The sequence below is a fragment of the Crocodylus porosus genome, unplaced genomic scaffold (genome assembly GCF_001723895.1).
Source record: "Crocodylus porosus isolate Cpor-Errol unplaced genomic scaffold, CroPor_comp1, whole genome shotgun sequence".
NCBI lineage: Eukaryota > Metazoa > Chordata > Crocodylia > Crocodylidae > Crocodylus > Crocodylus porosus.
The window spans coordinates 21,068,513-21,081,533 of NW_017728912.1; the positions used below are offsets into that span (position 1 = coordinate 21,068,513).

The window sequence follows — 13,021 nt, forward strand, 5'->3', positions numbered from 1 at the left end:
CTGACCGACTAGCCTCTTGAGCTTGTCAAAGTCGGCTTTTCTGAAGTCAAGGACTTCTGTGTTGCTGACTGACTTGCCAGCTTTACGGTGGATGGTGAAGGAGTTCTAGCACATAAAGACCCGGCTACTGCAGGAAACTGGTTAAGCATGATATGGCCAGATGGTCCCTACAACGGAACACACCTCATACTACAAAAAGAAAAAAATGGTGATTTGCTGCCCCCAATCTGGAAGAAAATTCTTTCCTTCCTCCCATTGGGGTGATCATTACAAACCCAAGTATGAGACCAAAGTACACCAATTATTTTCTGTACCACCCCCTGGCACTGTTCTATCCTACTTATTATCCAGTCTCCAACTATGGCTAATCTGACACTCCAGGAGAAAGACAAAGCTGCCCATCCCCCACAACACATATGCCCCCAGAAAAAAAACAAACTAGCCAACTGGGCATCAGGAAAAGAAAAAAAACCCTTACTGAAGCCATAAAACTTACTTGATTAGGCCCAATTGCCCTAATGTTGGCTACAAGTGTAATGATGTGCATGATGATGTGCCTTGCAGAAAATCCTGTTCTTTTGAAGCAAGAGCTGAACTGAGGGACACTTGGGTTCTAAACCCAGAAGGGACCATCATCCAGCCCCACTCCTCAAACATGCCATGAAATTTCTCCCAAAAGCTGAATTAAAGCCTATCCTTTAAAAAGTTTTTTAATGCAGTTTAAGGCTTCTAAGCAAGGGGAGCTCATCTGCTAAACTTTTCCAATATTTAACACCCTCTCTGCGATGACATTTCAACCTCTTTTAACCTCCAGTACCATCCACTATCTTGTTATGCATTTATCAACCAGACTGAAACACTTTGTTCTCATTATCAGATATCTTTTCCACATGTAAGTACCTGTACACAGCAACTGTCTCTCGACCTTCAATGAATACAGTAAGTTGAGCTCCTTAAATCTTCATGTTGTAAGATCTGTTTGCTACCTCTTGGAGCATTTTTAACGCCCTCCTTTGAACTCCCTCTACTGTTTCCACAGTTTCCTTGAAGGGTGGAGAGCAGGAACCGTCTGGTACACAGTGTCCCAGTAGCCATTTTATAATGCTCTGTGATGTGGCAAGATGGATTTCTACTGACTTTTTTCCTTTTTACAGATTGAAGGTTCACATTAGTCCATATTTGCCATAGTACTACAGTGAGTGACTTCCATTTCTGTTACAGTGACTAACCCCAGGTCCTTGTTCACATTTCTAAGTTTTATAACTGTCACCCATCCTGTAGCTATAACCTGCCTACTTCCCTTGCAAATGTATTATCTTGCATTTAACTATACAAAAATGCATTTTACTGGATCATGACCAGTTAAGCAGTTAATTCAGATCACTCCAACATTCACAATTTGCCAATCTCCGTCTCAGCTGCACCTTACATTCTAAAGAGTTTATTAGCTTGATAGTTGATAAAAATACTATATGGTGTGGACCAAAACCAAGGTATTGGAGAATACCATTACAAATGCAGCTTTCCATTTACAAACAGATTTTGAGTTCAGCTGGTAAGCTGATTTGAATCCATCTAATACACTGGTTCTCAACATTTTTAGACTCAAGTAATTCCTTGGAAAATGCCATTTCTTTACCTTCGCTCATTTTTTGACTATGGCAACATATAAAGAGCAATTCTTCTCTTGCAAAGAGCTCAGAAAGACCGCAGTGAGCCACAATGTCTTTGACACTATGGATTCCTATTTGAAATCTCTAGGTTTATCTTGTGAATTACCTTGGACGCTGTTGAAAAAAAAGTCACTGATCTAATATATATCCTGTTAATTTCCCTGAATGCAAGTGGCTTTTTTTTTTGCAATGTGTTATATAGCATCAAGTCCAATGCCTTACAGCAGTGGTTTTCATACTGGGGTATGTGGTATTTTGCCAAGGGCTATCTACCTAAACATTAACAGTATCAGTGGAGCTCCTGATTGTTCAATGCACAGCAAATAATGGTGTTGCTGTGTTGATGATGGTGTCAGGTCTAGAGGGTACGAACAGCAATATTTTGTAGGTAAAGGGGTAAGCAGCCCAAAGAGCTGGAAAAACCACTGGTTGGGCCCAATCCAGATGGTAAATTTATCCTGCAATTGGGACTGACTAATTTTATCATGGATCCCAAAAATCACATATCCAGCAATGCTATGTGAGCATGGCACAACATACTATTTTGGGTATCCATGAAAAAACTGTAAGATCCCCAACTGTACATCTACCAGGCATGCAGCTGGCAGCACCCATCCACCTGGGTGAGAGGAGCTGGAAGTCGGGGAGCTACCTGACACCCAGCTGCATGTGCACTAGTAAAAGTCCACAGTGGACAGCTGTGGACCAGGGAACTATCCAGTCCACAACTGCCTGCACTGTACACCTTGAAACGGCACACAGACATCCCCAATGCAAAGCCCATGTGTTGTTGACAACACACATGCCAGTAACAGCATGGGAGAGCTCCCCCATAGCCAGCTGCCCATGGTCCAATACACATCTCAGCAGCCCATAGTCCTGCGCTGGGCTGTGGGCTGCTGAGAATGAGGCTGCAAAATGAAACTTTAACATGCCACCTGTTCAGAATTAAAAACATGATGCAAACCAGCCACAAAGATGTTCTACATTAAATGCACAACAGCTTTATGGCTGTTTTGCTATTTTTACTGTGAGATAACTCAGCTGAACATCTGACAGATTAAAAAAAAGTTGTGTGACTCTCACTTTTAATCTGTAAGAAATCTCCCCTTAGAGAAGTCCAAGTATTCCATAGCAACAAAACTACTTTTACCAGCCTGAACTGTAATCATGTTAAAATAAAGACAGAAGGTTTCTCTGACAAGTCCTACCTTTTATAAAACCATAATGACCGGCATTAATTATGTTTTAGCCTCTAAACCTGCTACTGAAATAGCAAATAAACTATTCCATCATTTTTCCCAGGACAAACTTTGGGTAACCCTTCTATAAGAGCTAGTGGTCCCTTTTAACTTTTCTAAACACTGGAACTTCATCAGCACTACTCCAGTTCTTTGGAATTTACCTCATCTCCCAAATGTATTTTAAATCAGTTGTAATGGTTCAGAAATCTCTTTAGCTTCTTTATTTAGGTTCTTACATGCATAATATCTGAGCCTATTGATTTAGATGTTTAATTTTTTGTAGATACTGTCTTGTATCATCCTTAAGGGTAATGTCATATTCTCTCCGTTCCATCCACATCAGCATATGTGATGGAATAGGCCTTCCTGCTTCACTGCAAATATTGAAAAGAAATAGTTAATGGACACTTTTTCTTCCTTCCATACCACAAATTACAATTTTACCCTACAATCATCACCTGACCTCTCAGGACTTTTGTTTCTAGCATATTTATAAGAATTTTTTCAACTCACTACTTGGGTCATTGACATTTTACTGATTCCACTAGCATCTCTGAATAGTCACTTGGTATTTTTTATACTCAGTTCAATTTACTTCTCCTTTTCTCATCCTTTATATGTACATAAAATAGTACTTACACTACTTTATACAAAAATAGTGTAAGTAACCATTTAGAGATGCAGTGAAATCAATAAAATGCCAATGACCCATGCAGCCAATTGCCACCTGCCCTGTCTAGGGTGGGTGTATAGTTGGCTCCCAGTGTTACGGACAGTCAGATGGAAGTACTAAGACTTTTATTATATTAGAATATAAAAAGAATGAGAACAGAAGTAAATTCAAGTGCCTGTCCATTCAGAGATGTCAGTGGAATTAATAAAATTAATATGCATTTAAGCTCACTTCCACATCTCCATTTCTTGCCCAGCCTAATTTTTCCTGTCTACAGAATCCTGTTTTTGGACCATTCTGTAGAAATCAAAGAAAAATAGCACTATTAGGGACCTACAGAGGCCACCTAGGCCTCTGACTGGTTAATCACATCTTAAATAATGACTCAGCCACATGTTCATTCTATTAATGGGATGATAAAACAAGGAATAAGCCAAAGTTATTGCACAAAATATGCAAATACCTTGCTACTCACCAGTACAGGGGGAGCTCAGGACAGCACAATCAGGATCTAATCCCCGATCCCACAACCGTGCTTCCTGCCATGCACACATGGTATGGCAGAAAGCACAACTGCAGGAAGCATGCATCAGATCCCATCACACCTTTCACTGAATGTTTGTCAGCAGCCCTAGTCCAAGACCCTGCTCCTGGCAGGATCATCATTATCTAATCCATCTTACACAAATGTTTGTCAAACTTATTTTTAGAACTGCCAGGCAAGGACAACCTTGAACAATTCCAAAGGTTTGTTTGGGTGGGTTGTTTTTTTTTTAATTCACACCTTAAATTTAAACTTCACTGTCTCTTATACCAGCTTTGGAAAGGCAGCCTCTTTTAAAAGCTCCAAAATGTTTGTCACTAATCAGTGCTATGCTCTGTTTGCATAAGCTAAACTAACCACATGGTGATCACTGATGCCTAGGCAACTGTTAACTGTTAAGTCAGTGATTAACACTTTGTCAGAAGCTCCAATAGTTTTGGAGCATGGACCTTTCAGAGTTGAAAAGTCAATTATTTGCCAGAACTCCAAGGAAGTCCTGACCACAATAGATAGCAAATAAATTTCTTCCCGGTTGATGGCAGCTATAAAATAGTTTTTCTCCAAACATTTCTCCAAATTGTGTTTAAGAAGCAACTTGTCCTATTTTATAGTTGAATTAGGCACTACAATGGATGCCTACATGCATCCAATCTTTAGTTATTAGTCATGATTTTAATCCTTAGCCAGTTGAGATCCTATAATGATGAATATTCTGTTACTTCCTGGCTATACTCATGCTCATATGGCCTTTCACTCAAGCTTCATGATACTTCTCTACCTGGATCTAAAGAAGTGACATTTGAGGTGACAGGCAGAGCCGGACACAGGCATGGGCGAATCGGGTGGCTGCCCAGGGCCTGGACAGAAAGGGGGCCCAGAAATAAAACAAAATGCAACAAAAAAAATCATTATCTCTGGCAAAGAGGGATACTAAAAGTTTGCCAGGAGCTACCAGGAGTCTAGGTACGTCCCCAGTGACAGGATGCAAGTTTCAAAAGTTTCAAGGAATATTCTCTGCATTAAGAGGCACAACCCTACTGAAACCAAAAGTCAGAGCAAGCCAAAAAGGACAAAAGGGGCATTATAGAGAATGTCTAACATTTAGTTAGTAAAGCTGCCAGTTTCAGCCATCAATGGCAACTGTAAACACATCCCAGCATAACAGCAGCTATTTACAAGATGCACATATGCAAATAAGCTGGACTTTGAGGAAGAGGCAAATAAAAGCAAAACACTCCATTCTAGACTGATAAATATATCAACCCCCATCACACTGGCCAGCAGGTGAAAGACATTTTATTAACCTGATTTCCTACCATCACCTTTGGACTTCTGTGCCATTTGAAGGCGTATGTGTGTTTGTGATGGGGAGTTTCTTTGGTTCCCTCACTCCCCACCCCCAATACAATGAAAAAAGACCTATCAGAAAAATGTAGTAGCTATTAGAAATATACAAATAATCCACTTCTGCTGACAGATTTACAGATGTATGTTTGCAACTCAGGTAAGAATACTCCAGCCTTACACTTTATGTTCTCCTACATGAGAAGTCAGAGCTCATGGTGCCTTATACCTCAGTAAGGCACATTACAAATTTAATATGCTCAAAAACAAATCACTCAGCCACCAATGATGATGCAAAAAATGACAGCAGTTGGCAAGAGTAGAATTAAATGGTAAATACTCTGCTAGCATAAGAATTTTTTGCAGAGTGCCCCAACCTCTTAAATCACAAAGCAGTGCATTTCCCAAGCAACACCAGTGTAAGAAAATCAAACATGCATTTTAGGTTGAGACGACTCAACTCTCTAATTCTAGATGTCCAATGTCCTTCACAATAGAATTCTTGCCTGGGTAATTATACTGGTATACCTCCCCCAAATACATGAACTAAGTTCAGTAGAACCCAGATAATAAGCAGGGTGAGAGGTTCCTTACCCCTTACATCGGACAAGTTGTGAGGTAATCAGGGCTATACAGAAAAGCTGCACAGGATCGCTTTGGTGCTCCAGCTAATTATCGCAGCTTTAATTCTGAGAAGCATCACTTCTTTTCCTGGCTGCATGGGATGGCTGAAGAGCTGCAGATGACTGGTGCCCCTTGAAGTGGCAATCATAGCAAAGAGCTGAGTGGTTCATCCTTAATTCGGCAACCCGAATTAAGTGGGTTGTGAACCACCCAGATGGATTCAAGTTCTATCAGAACTTGTATAGAGACTTTTAAAAGGGAGAAGCTAGTCTGTAAGGGGAGCCTTTTCCTGGAGAATACCTTTCCCCCAAACACTTGCCATTTAGTGACCTTTGCCTTTTGAAGTAGTCTAAAGTAGCTACTTCACATCTAACTTCGCAAGATACAGAAAAAAAGTCACCCCTATGCCTTTATTACTAATGATTAGCCATATCTAAAAGATAGGAAGGGGAAAATCTTTTTTACTAAGGGCAGAGACACCCCATACAATTTCTTCCCAATTTAAATAACTACCTTCCTCTTGAGATCTGGGACAACTTGTTCCACAACAATAGCAGTGTTACTCTTCCCCATACTTGCACCAGAACTTTATTTTACTGTTCTACTGTAATACTTGGTTTTGGCTTACACAGATATTTCTAGTTCAGCCATCTTAATACAGGACTACAAGGTAATGGTACATCATTGCTGGCATTCCACTGCTCCCCAACACCAAGACAGATATCTGTCTAAAAGCACATGGGCTGTATAGATGTGACACCACAATTTGCTAATTATTTACTGATGTGAAATTGTGCAGCAGTTTCTGAAAAGCATGCCATAACCTAGACTTGCAGTCACGATTCTCTCCCCACAGCCCTCTCAATTATTTATTCATTTGAAAAAGTTATTGATAATATTTCTATCTTAGGACAGGAACCCTTAGATCTCCATTTCTATAAAAGCAGTAAAGATTAAACCTCTTTGGTGTGAGCAGCTGCAGGAGGGTGGGACTTTAGTTAAATAATTCATTCTAGATGGTTCACTGGCTTATCAGTATCTTTTTAATCTTTGCTCACAAACGCAGACTGAAAAATTACTTCTTTATTCCCTTCAGAAGTCAACTTCTATTTTAAAGATGGGGGGCGGGGGGCTCAGGTGTCAATCAGTGAACAAAGATTGTTTAGTTCATCAGAATAACGTTATTTGTGAATAATCAATGGAGAAATAATGCAACTCTCAGATACAATGCAGAACTGAATCTCTGGAACTGTATGGTAAATGAATGTTAAAAATGAAGTATCTGAGTTATCAGCACAATCAATATATGCACAAATTCAAAGAAAACTGAAGCTGCTGCTGTTACAAGGAAAGACAACTCCATGCTTCACATTTCTTCCTGGTAAAAAAACCTTATCATCAGAATAACTAAAAAATTACCTGGAAAAGCATACTGAAAACCCAGCGAAGAGATGGAATCTGTCATAAAACCATTTCTAGTTCTACATATAATGAAATCCCCCAAATAAGGTGGCAAATACTTCTTACAAAGTCTGAACATCTGCAACTGACACGTCCAATACTCTATTATCATGGGATAGATGCTAGTTAGATCCAGATCCAGCCTAACAAATGCTCCCTCTAAGTGCAGATGCTGAGAAAATGACAAAATTAACAGCCACTTAAAGAACAAGATACTATGTAGAAGGTTCAAAACATAACAGATAATTAACTGGATTCTATCACCATTTAAGTTTTTTTTATAGGAGTGCATAAATATACATACTCTGGAGCAAACTTGTCCAGTCTCTTGAAGAGGTCATTTTTCACTTCCTGGTTCTCCACAATAGCCTCTATCACAAGATCAGTGCTGTGTACAATGGCTACTGGATCTGTGCTCACTGTCAAGTTCTTTAAGGTACTCTCAATGAACTGAGTGGCAGCCTGAAAAATTACAAAGGTGTCACTAAATCATGTATATAATGCTTCATATGTTTTTATCTGAAACCTCCCATATTTCAAAAACGAAACAAAATTATTTATTGAGCTCTGAACTTAAGTGACACGCTAGTTACGGTATTCCAGGTCAGTTAAACATGTAAAGTCTATGCAAATACTCTGCTTCCACAGATACGTTAAACTTCCCTGTTAAGTTAAATTTCAGAACCAAACAGAAAGAACCTTTAGTTAATTCCTTTAAATTGACCATTTTCTTCCCAAGCCAACTCCGACCTTCAAAATGAGAATTCCAAAGAACAATTCATTTCTCAGATGAGTACTTTCCCAGGACGGTCTTGACCTGCTCTAATCAAAAAAACCCAAAACTTCTCCTGTTCTTCCTTGTGAACCTAGATAAAGCTGATTTATACAACTCACTGTTATCATTCACAGAACTTCATGGACACCTCAGAAAATTAAATGTCTTATAAGGAAAAGCCACTGTACTGGAGGTCTTCTGGGAATGAGGAAAAATTAATCTCTCCCTCTCTCATCTGACTGTCAAAGCTGTTAATCACTGACATACTTTATGAGGACAAAGATCAAATATAAAGGCAAGGCTTAAACAAGGGAGAATGGAGACCCAGCACAACGGAAAAGAGATCCTTATATACTCCATTCTGAGATCCTGCAGCGTGTCTATGGCTGAAACTATACCAGGCTTGGGGTCAGAGGCAGAGTTGCAGTAGTCTGCCCCACATGCACCCCACAGCTTCTGCCCCCCATCACTTACCATCAGTTACAGCTCAAGGCCCATTCCAGCCTGAGGCATAGAATACATAGCAGCTCTGGTCCTGGTCTGGCCATGTCCTCGTGGCTGCAACAGCAGCAGTTCCAACCCCAGGACACCAGAGCTGTTTCCACTACCACGGTGTCAGGGTTCAAGCAGGGGAAGAGAGGCTGCAGGAAAGGCAGACATGTCGTGGGGGCATGTGGCAGGGGGGACAAATAGGGGTTGGAGGAAGGGGACAGACAGCAGGGGTCAGGCTGCTTGACCTCTACCACTGCTCCTTTGCCACTGCTTTCCTGCTGTAGCAGTGGGACGGGGGAGGGGGAAGAATTTTAGACAACCCGTAAATAATTAGATTCTATACATGGAAAATTATTACAAAATTGTAAGTTTTCCATGTATGGAATCTAGCTATTGGCAGGTTTTCTTAAATTCAAAAGTCATCTTGGATTTGAATAAATATAGTGCTGTCAACCATTAAAACTACTAAAGCAGAATTTTTATCAAAGTCAATGAAGCTGGCTCAGTGGTTATAAATACCAAAATGTCACCTCAGGTTTGTCTGCAAACTTCTTCTTTGCTACTTTTTTCAAACTCTCCTCAATTCCTTTCTTTGAATTTTTCAGAATTTCATCTGTCTGGTCCACTAAGACCACCGTGTGACCAGCTGCTGCAGCGACCTATAAAAAAAAAGTAGCCATCAAGATTATTAAAGTTAGCAAAGGTTAGCCTCGTAACACAGTACTTGTAAAAACGGTATTTTATGAGAATACTAAAAACAAAAATACAAAAAATGCAGTGCTGGACCCATGCAGCATCAATTCCTTACTGCTTAACACCCAGAGGCGGTGTCAGGAATCGAGGCCCCAGCTACCTTGGGTTACCTGTCAATGGCCTAACTATTTACAACTGGCCCTAGTTACCTACATGGGTTGGACTGCCTGCTTAGAAGAAGCAGCCCTTTCAGTGTCTAGCATGATACTCAACAGGACAGATGCCCTTCTAGCCTTAAGTCTCTGATTCTCTGTTGTTAGTTTCCTAGTTCCTGCCTGTTGATTTTATCATTTTCCAGTTCATGGTTCCTTTGGCTTTGAGCTAACTCTGGGGTTGTAAACACCAAAGGGTACAGTCTGCACAAGGAACCAAGGACATTTTATATAGCCCTTCCCATGTGAGATCTTGGATCCCTGGCACCAAGTCCCTTGCCCAGCACCACGCCCGTTTCTCCTGACAAGCAGCTGTTAACAGAAAACTAGACTTGCCAGTAGAACGTAACACAATTCACAGAGGACTTGGTTTTCTCTCTAGCTTCAATTACTTTATGTTTCAGATGTTCCCAAAGCTCCACATTAATGATCTTATTAAGCCAGGCCTTGAAGGTTTCTCTAGAAGTTTCAGTGTCAGGAAACTGAGAAGTTATAAATGAACAACTTCACAACTAAGAGCTGACAAAATGCATGTCTTCCTTCTGCAAGAGATTCCAGAAGAAGAGTGGAGAAAACCGTACCTGTGAGAGAGCACTCTTACAGGATAAAGGGAGCACTCATAAAGGATAACATGGGGAACTGGTTATTAGGAGGCCAGAGGCCACATGGAGACACTTGCACCCCTGCTGCCGAGGGCCAGGATTCTGCAGCATACCTCATTCACCACTGCTCAGGCTCCCAAACTACAAGGCTTACTGGGGGGTCCAGCAAGTCAGATGGAGGAGCTCCGTATCTTTGACACACTCATCTTAAGTATCCTCTTTTTCAGGCAATGTGTGGGACCTCAACAGGAAAAACCAAAACTCTGTACTCCTCAGTAATAAATACACACCAAAGGCCATTTAAATTTCAAACACAAATATACAGTAGGACACTGCTCGAATTAAAATGAGAAATCAATTCCATCTGAATATCTTTTACTTCGTGTTATGATTAGCAATTCCTCTGTCCCCCACTCTGCAATGATCTCTCTATTTCTATGCAAAGCTCTAGGGACTTCAGCATACAGCACAGAAGCTTATTCTCAGACTCGAGGCCAATATTACCATAAAAGCAATAATTAAAGAAAATATACAGGGTTGTTTTTTTCATTTTCTGTACTGTGCATAACACTACTTCGTATAGTCAGTTTTCTTTGAATAGGCAGTCAGTTTCCCTTGCTTGTACGTCACATGACTACAGGCAAGAATATTTTAAAAATCCTGAAAAATGTGACTGCCAACCCCTGCCCCCCACCCCCGAAAAAAGCAAAAACAAAAATAAAAACTGGAGGGAAAGTAAGTTTTAGTACCTGGGCAGTGGGCAGGATTTTTAGAAACAGACCAGTATTTTTAACTGAAGCTGATTCCAAATCAGAGCTAATAAAAATATTACATTTGTACTCAAATGGGAAGAGTGGGGCACAAACAGAAGGAAGATGAGGAATATAATAAGGGAAATATCAACATCAAGATAAACACGCTTTCACTTCTTTTCTTTCACATGGCTTCATTCAGAGTGAATTCCATATGGGTTTTTAAACACAGCCAAATATTGGAGCACTTGGTACCTGTAAATCCAGAGACCCCTGTTACACTTGAGAAAAGAGTTTGGAAGATCTAAATATTTATGACATTGTCTGGTTAATTCTGCTCTCAGAGAACCTGAACTTTGTGAATCTGTGAGAGAATCTGTGACATTGTCCATTTAATTCTGCACATTTCTATTATAATCTAAGGTAAAAACAAAATGTAAAAAAAAAAAAACCCCAATAAAATGAACAGGAGGCAGAGGCCCTTAAGGCTCATAGACCCTCTGTGCTAGATACCATATAAAATCGATAACAAGAGGCTCCTGCCAAGATTATCCAAGAGCTGCCAAGATTATCCAAGAGATTATCCAAGAGTGAGAGGAGTACCAACAGACCCAGTTACAGTAGAGGTGGAAGAAGCTATTAAACAAGCAAACACATGGCAGCTGAAAAATACGGTCAAAAATATCAAATATGTGCACAGAGTGGAAAAACTGGCTTAGGAATCAATCCTGTAACACATTCAACTATCAACACCCTCAGTGTGAACTGAAGACACTTAGGATCACCAGGTGTTGCTCAGAGTCCCACAGGAATGAGCCCAAAGGGAGGCCCAGAGCTGCACAGAGAAGGTCCTTCACCTCAGAGAGACTTCTAAGGGAATATCTTATGTTGCAAGGCTGAACCTATTGAATTAATTTGCTGAGAGAAATGCAAAGGCACAAGCATTCTCCCTCCTCTTCCCTCTCCCCACTGGAAGTTCAACCATGCCTCTGCATAAATAACTGGCATTAGTTCTGCTTTACGAATATTGTAGGCATACGTCTATCTGATCGCCAAGGAAAATTCTGATAGACTTTTTAATGCCTTCACTCTAAGCATAACTCCTAGCTGTAGAAGGCAAGTATGCCTGTCTGCACTGTGGTAGCAGGGGCCCAAACACAGATGCTGCATCCATCTGCTCCTATGTGCTTCAAACCTGAAAGAAGTGGGTAGGCCTGCTCTGGGGTCATGCCTACTAGGCGCATTCCCGGCCATGGAAGACTAAGGTCCTAGCAATGGTTACAGGAGACGTACTCCAGCAGATTTCCAGGTGTAGAAGGTGAAGTTGGAACAGGTGGGCAGGCTGAGCCCACAGGCGTCTCTTTTGGGACACACCGCCACTGCACCCCAATGCTTAGCTAGCCCTTTGGCTACATGACTCGCATCCACTCCCAAATTGCTACCCATGAAGATATTGGAAGTGATTTATAGCTGGTCTGTGGTCACTCTTCCCCATGAAAGACTTGATTGTAAGGGTGCATGGTGGCCCACAAGGAATTCTTAAAGCTGACAGCCATCCACTGATCCCAGATGGTCAGCAGTCACTGACCTATGTGACAATGTCAGCTAGAGCCTGGGATGGCAAAGTAGAACAAATCAAAAGCTGAGCAACCTGCATCTGAGGGCAAGGCCGTGCTGCAAAAGGAAGAGCTGGTTTCACAGAATCACAGGGCCTTTTCATATGTGCCCCAGGAGTGCAGGGGTGCCTTAATGAGAGCAGCTCCAACTACAGCACCCATCGACATCCAGACGATTCAAAATTGTGACAGGGCGCTTGAACTAAAGCTTATTCAACGGGCTCTAGTCTAAGTGCCCCACTGCTATTTTGAAGTGCAGGGACGCTGATACATGAGATGCGGTGGCTGCTGCAGCGTGGGAATTATCACGCTCCAG

At 41.1% G+C, this 13,021-nt stretch overlaps 1 protein-coding gene across 1 annotated transcript in view; it reads right to left on the reverse strand.

The window, feature by feature from the left end:
* HADH (hydroxyacyl-CoA dehydrogenase) overlaps nucleotides 1-13,021 on the reverse strand; it is a 32,160-nt gene that overhangs the window by 18,370 nt on the left and 769 nt on the right. The window contains exons 2-3 of the mRNA XM_019534131.1: nucleotides 9,361-9,489; nucleotides 7,868-8,025 (exon numbers count right to left, since the gene is read on the reverse strand). Coding sequence (XP_019389676.1) covers nucleotides 7,868-8,025; nucleotides 9,361-9,489 — 287 coding nt within the window. The remainder of the gene's footprint in view (nucleotides 1-7,867; nucleotides 8,026-9,360; nucleotides 9,490-13,021) is intronic.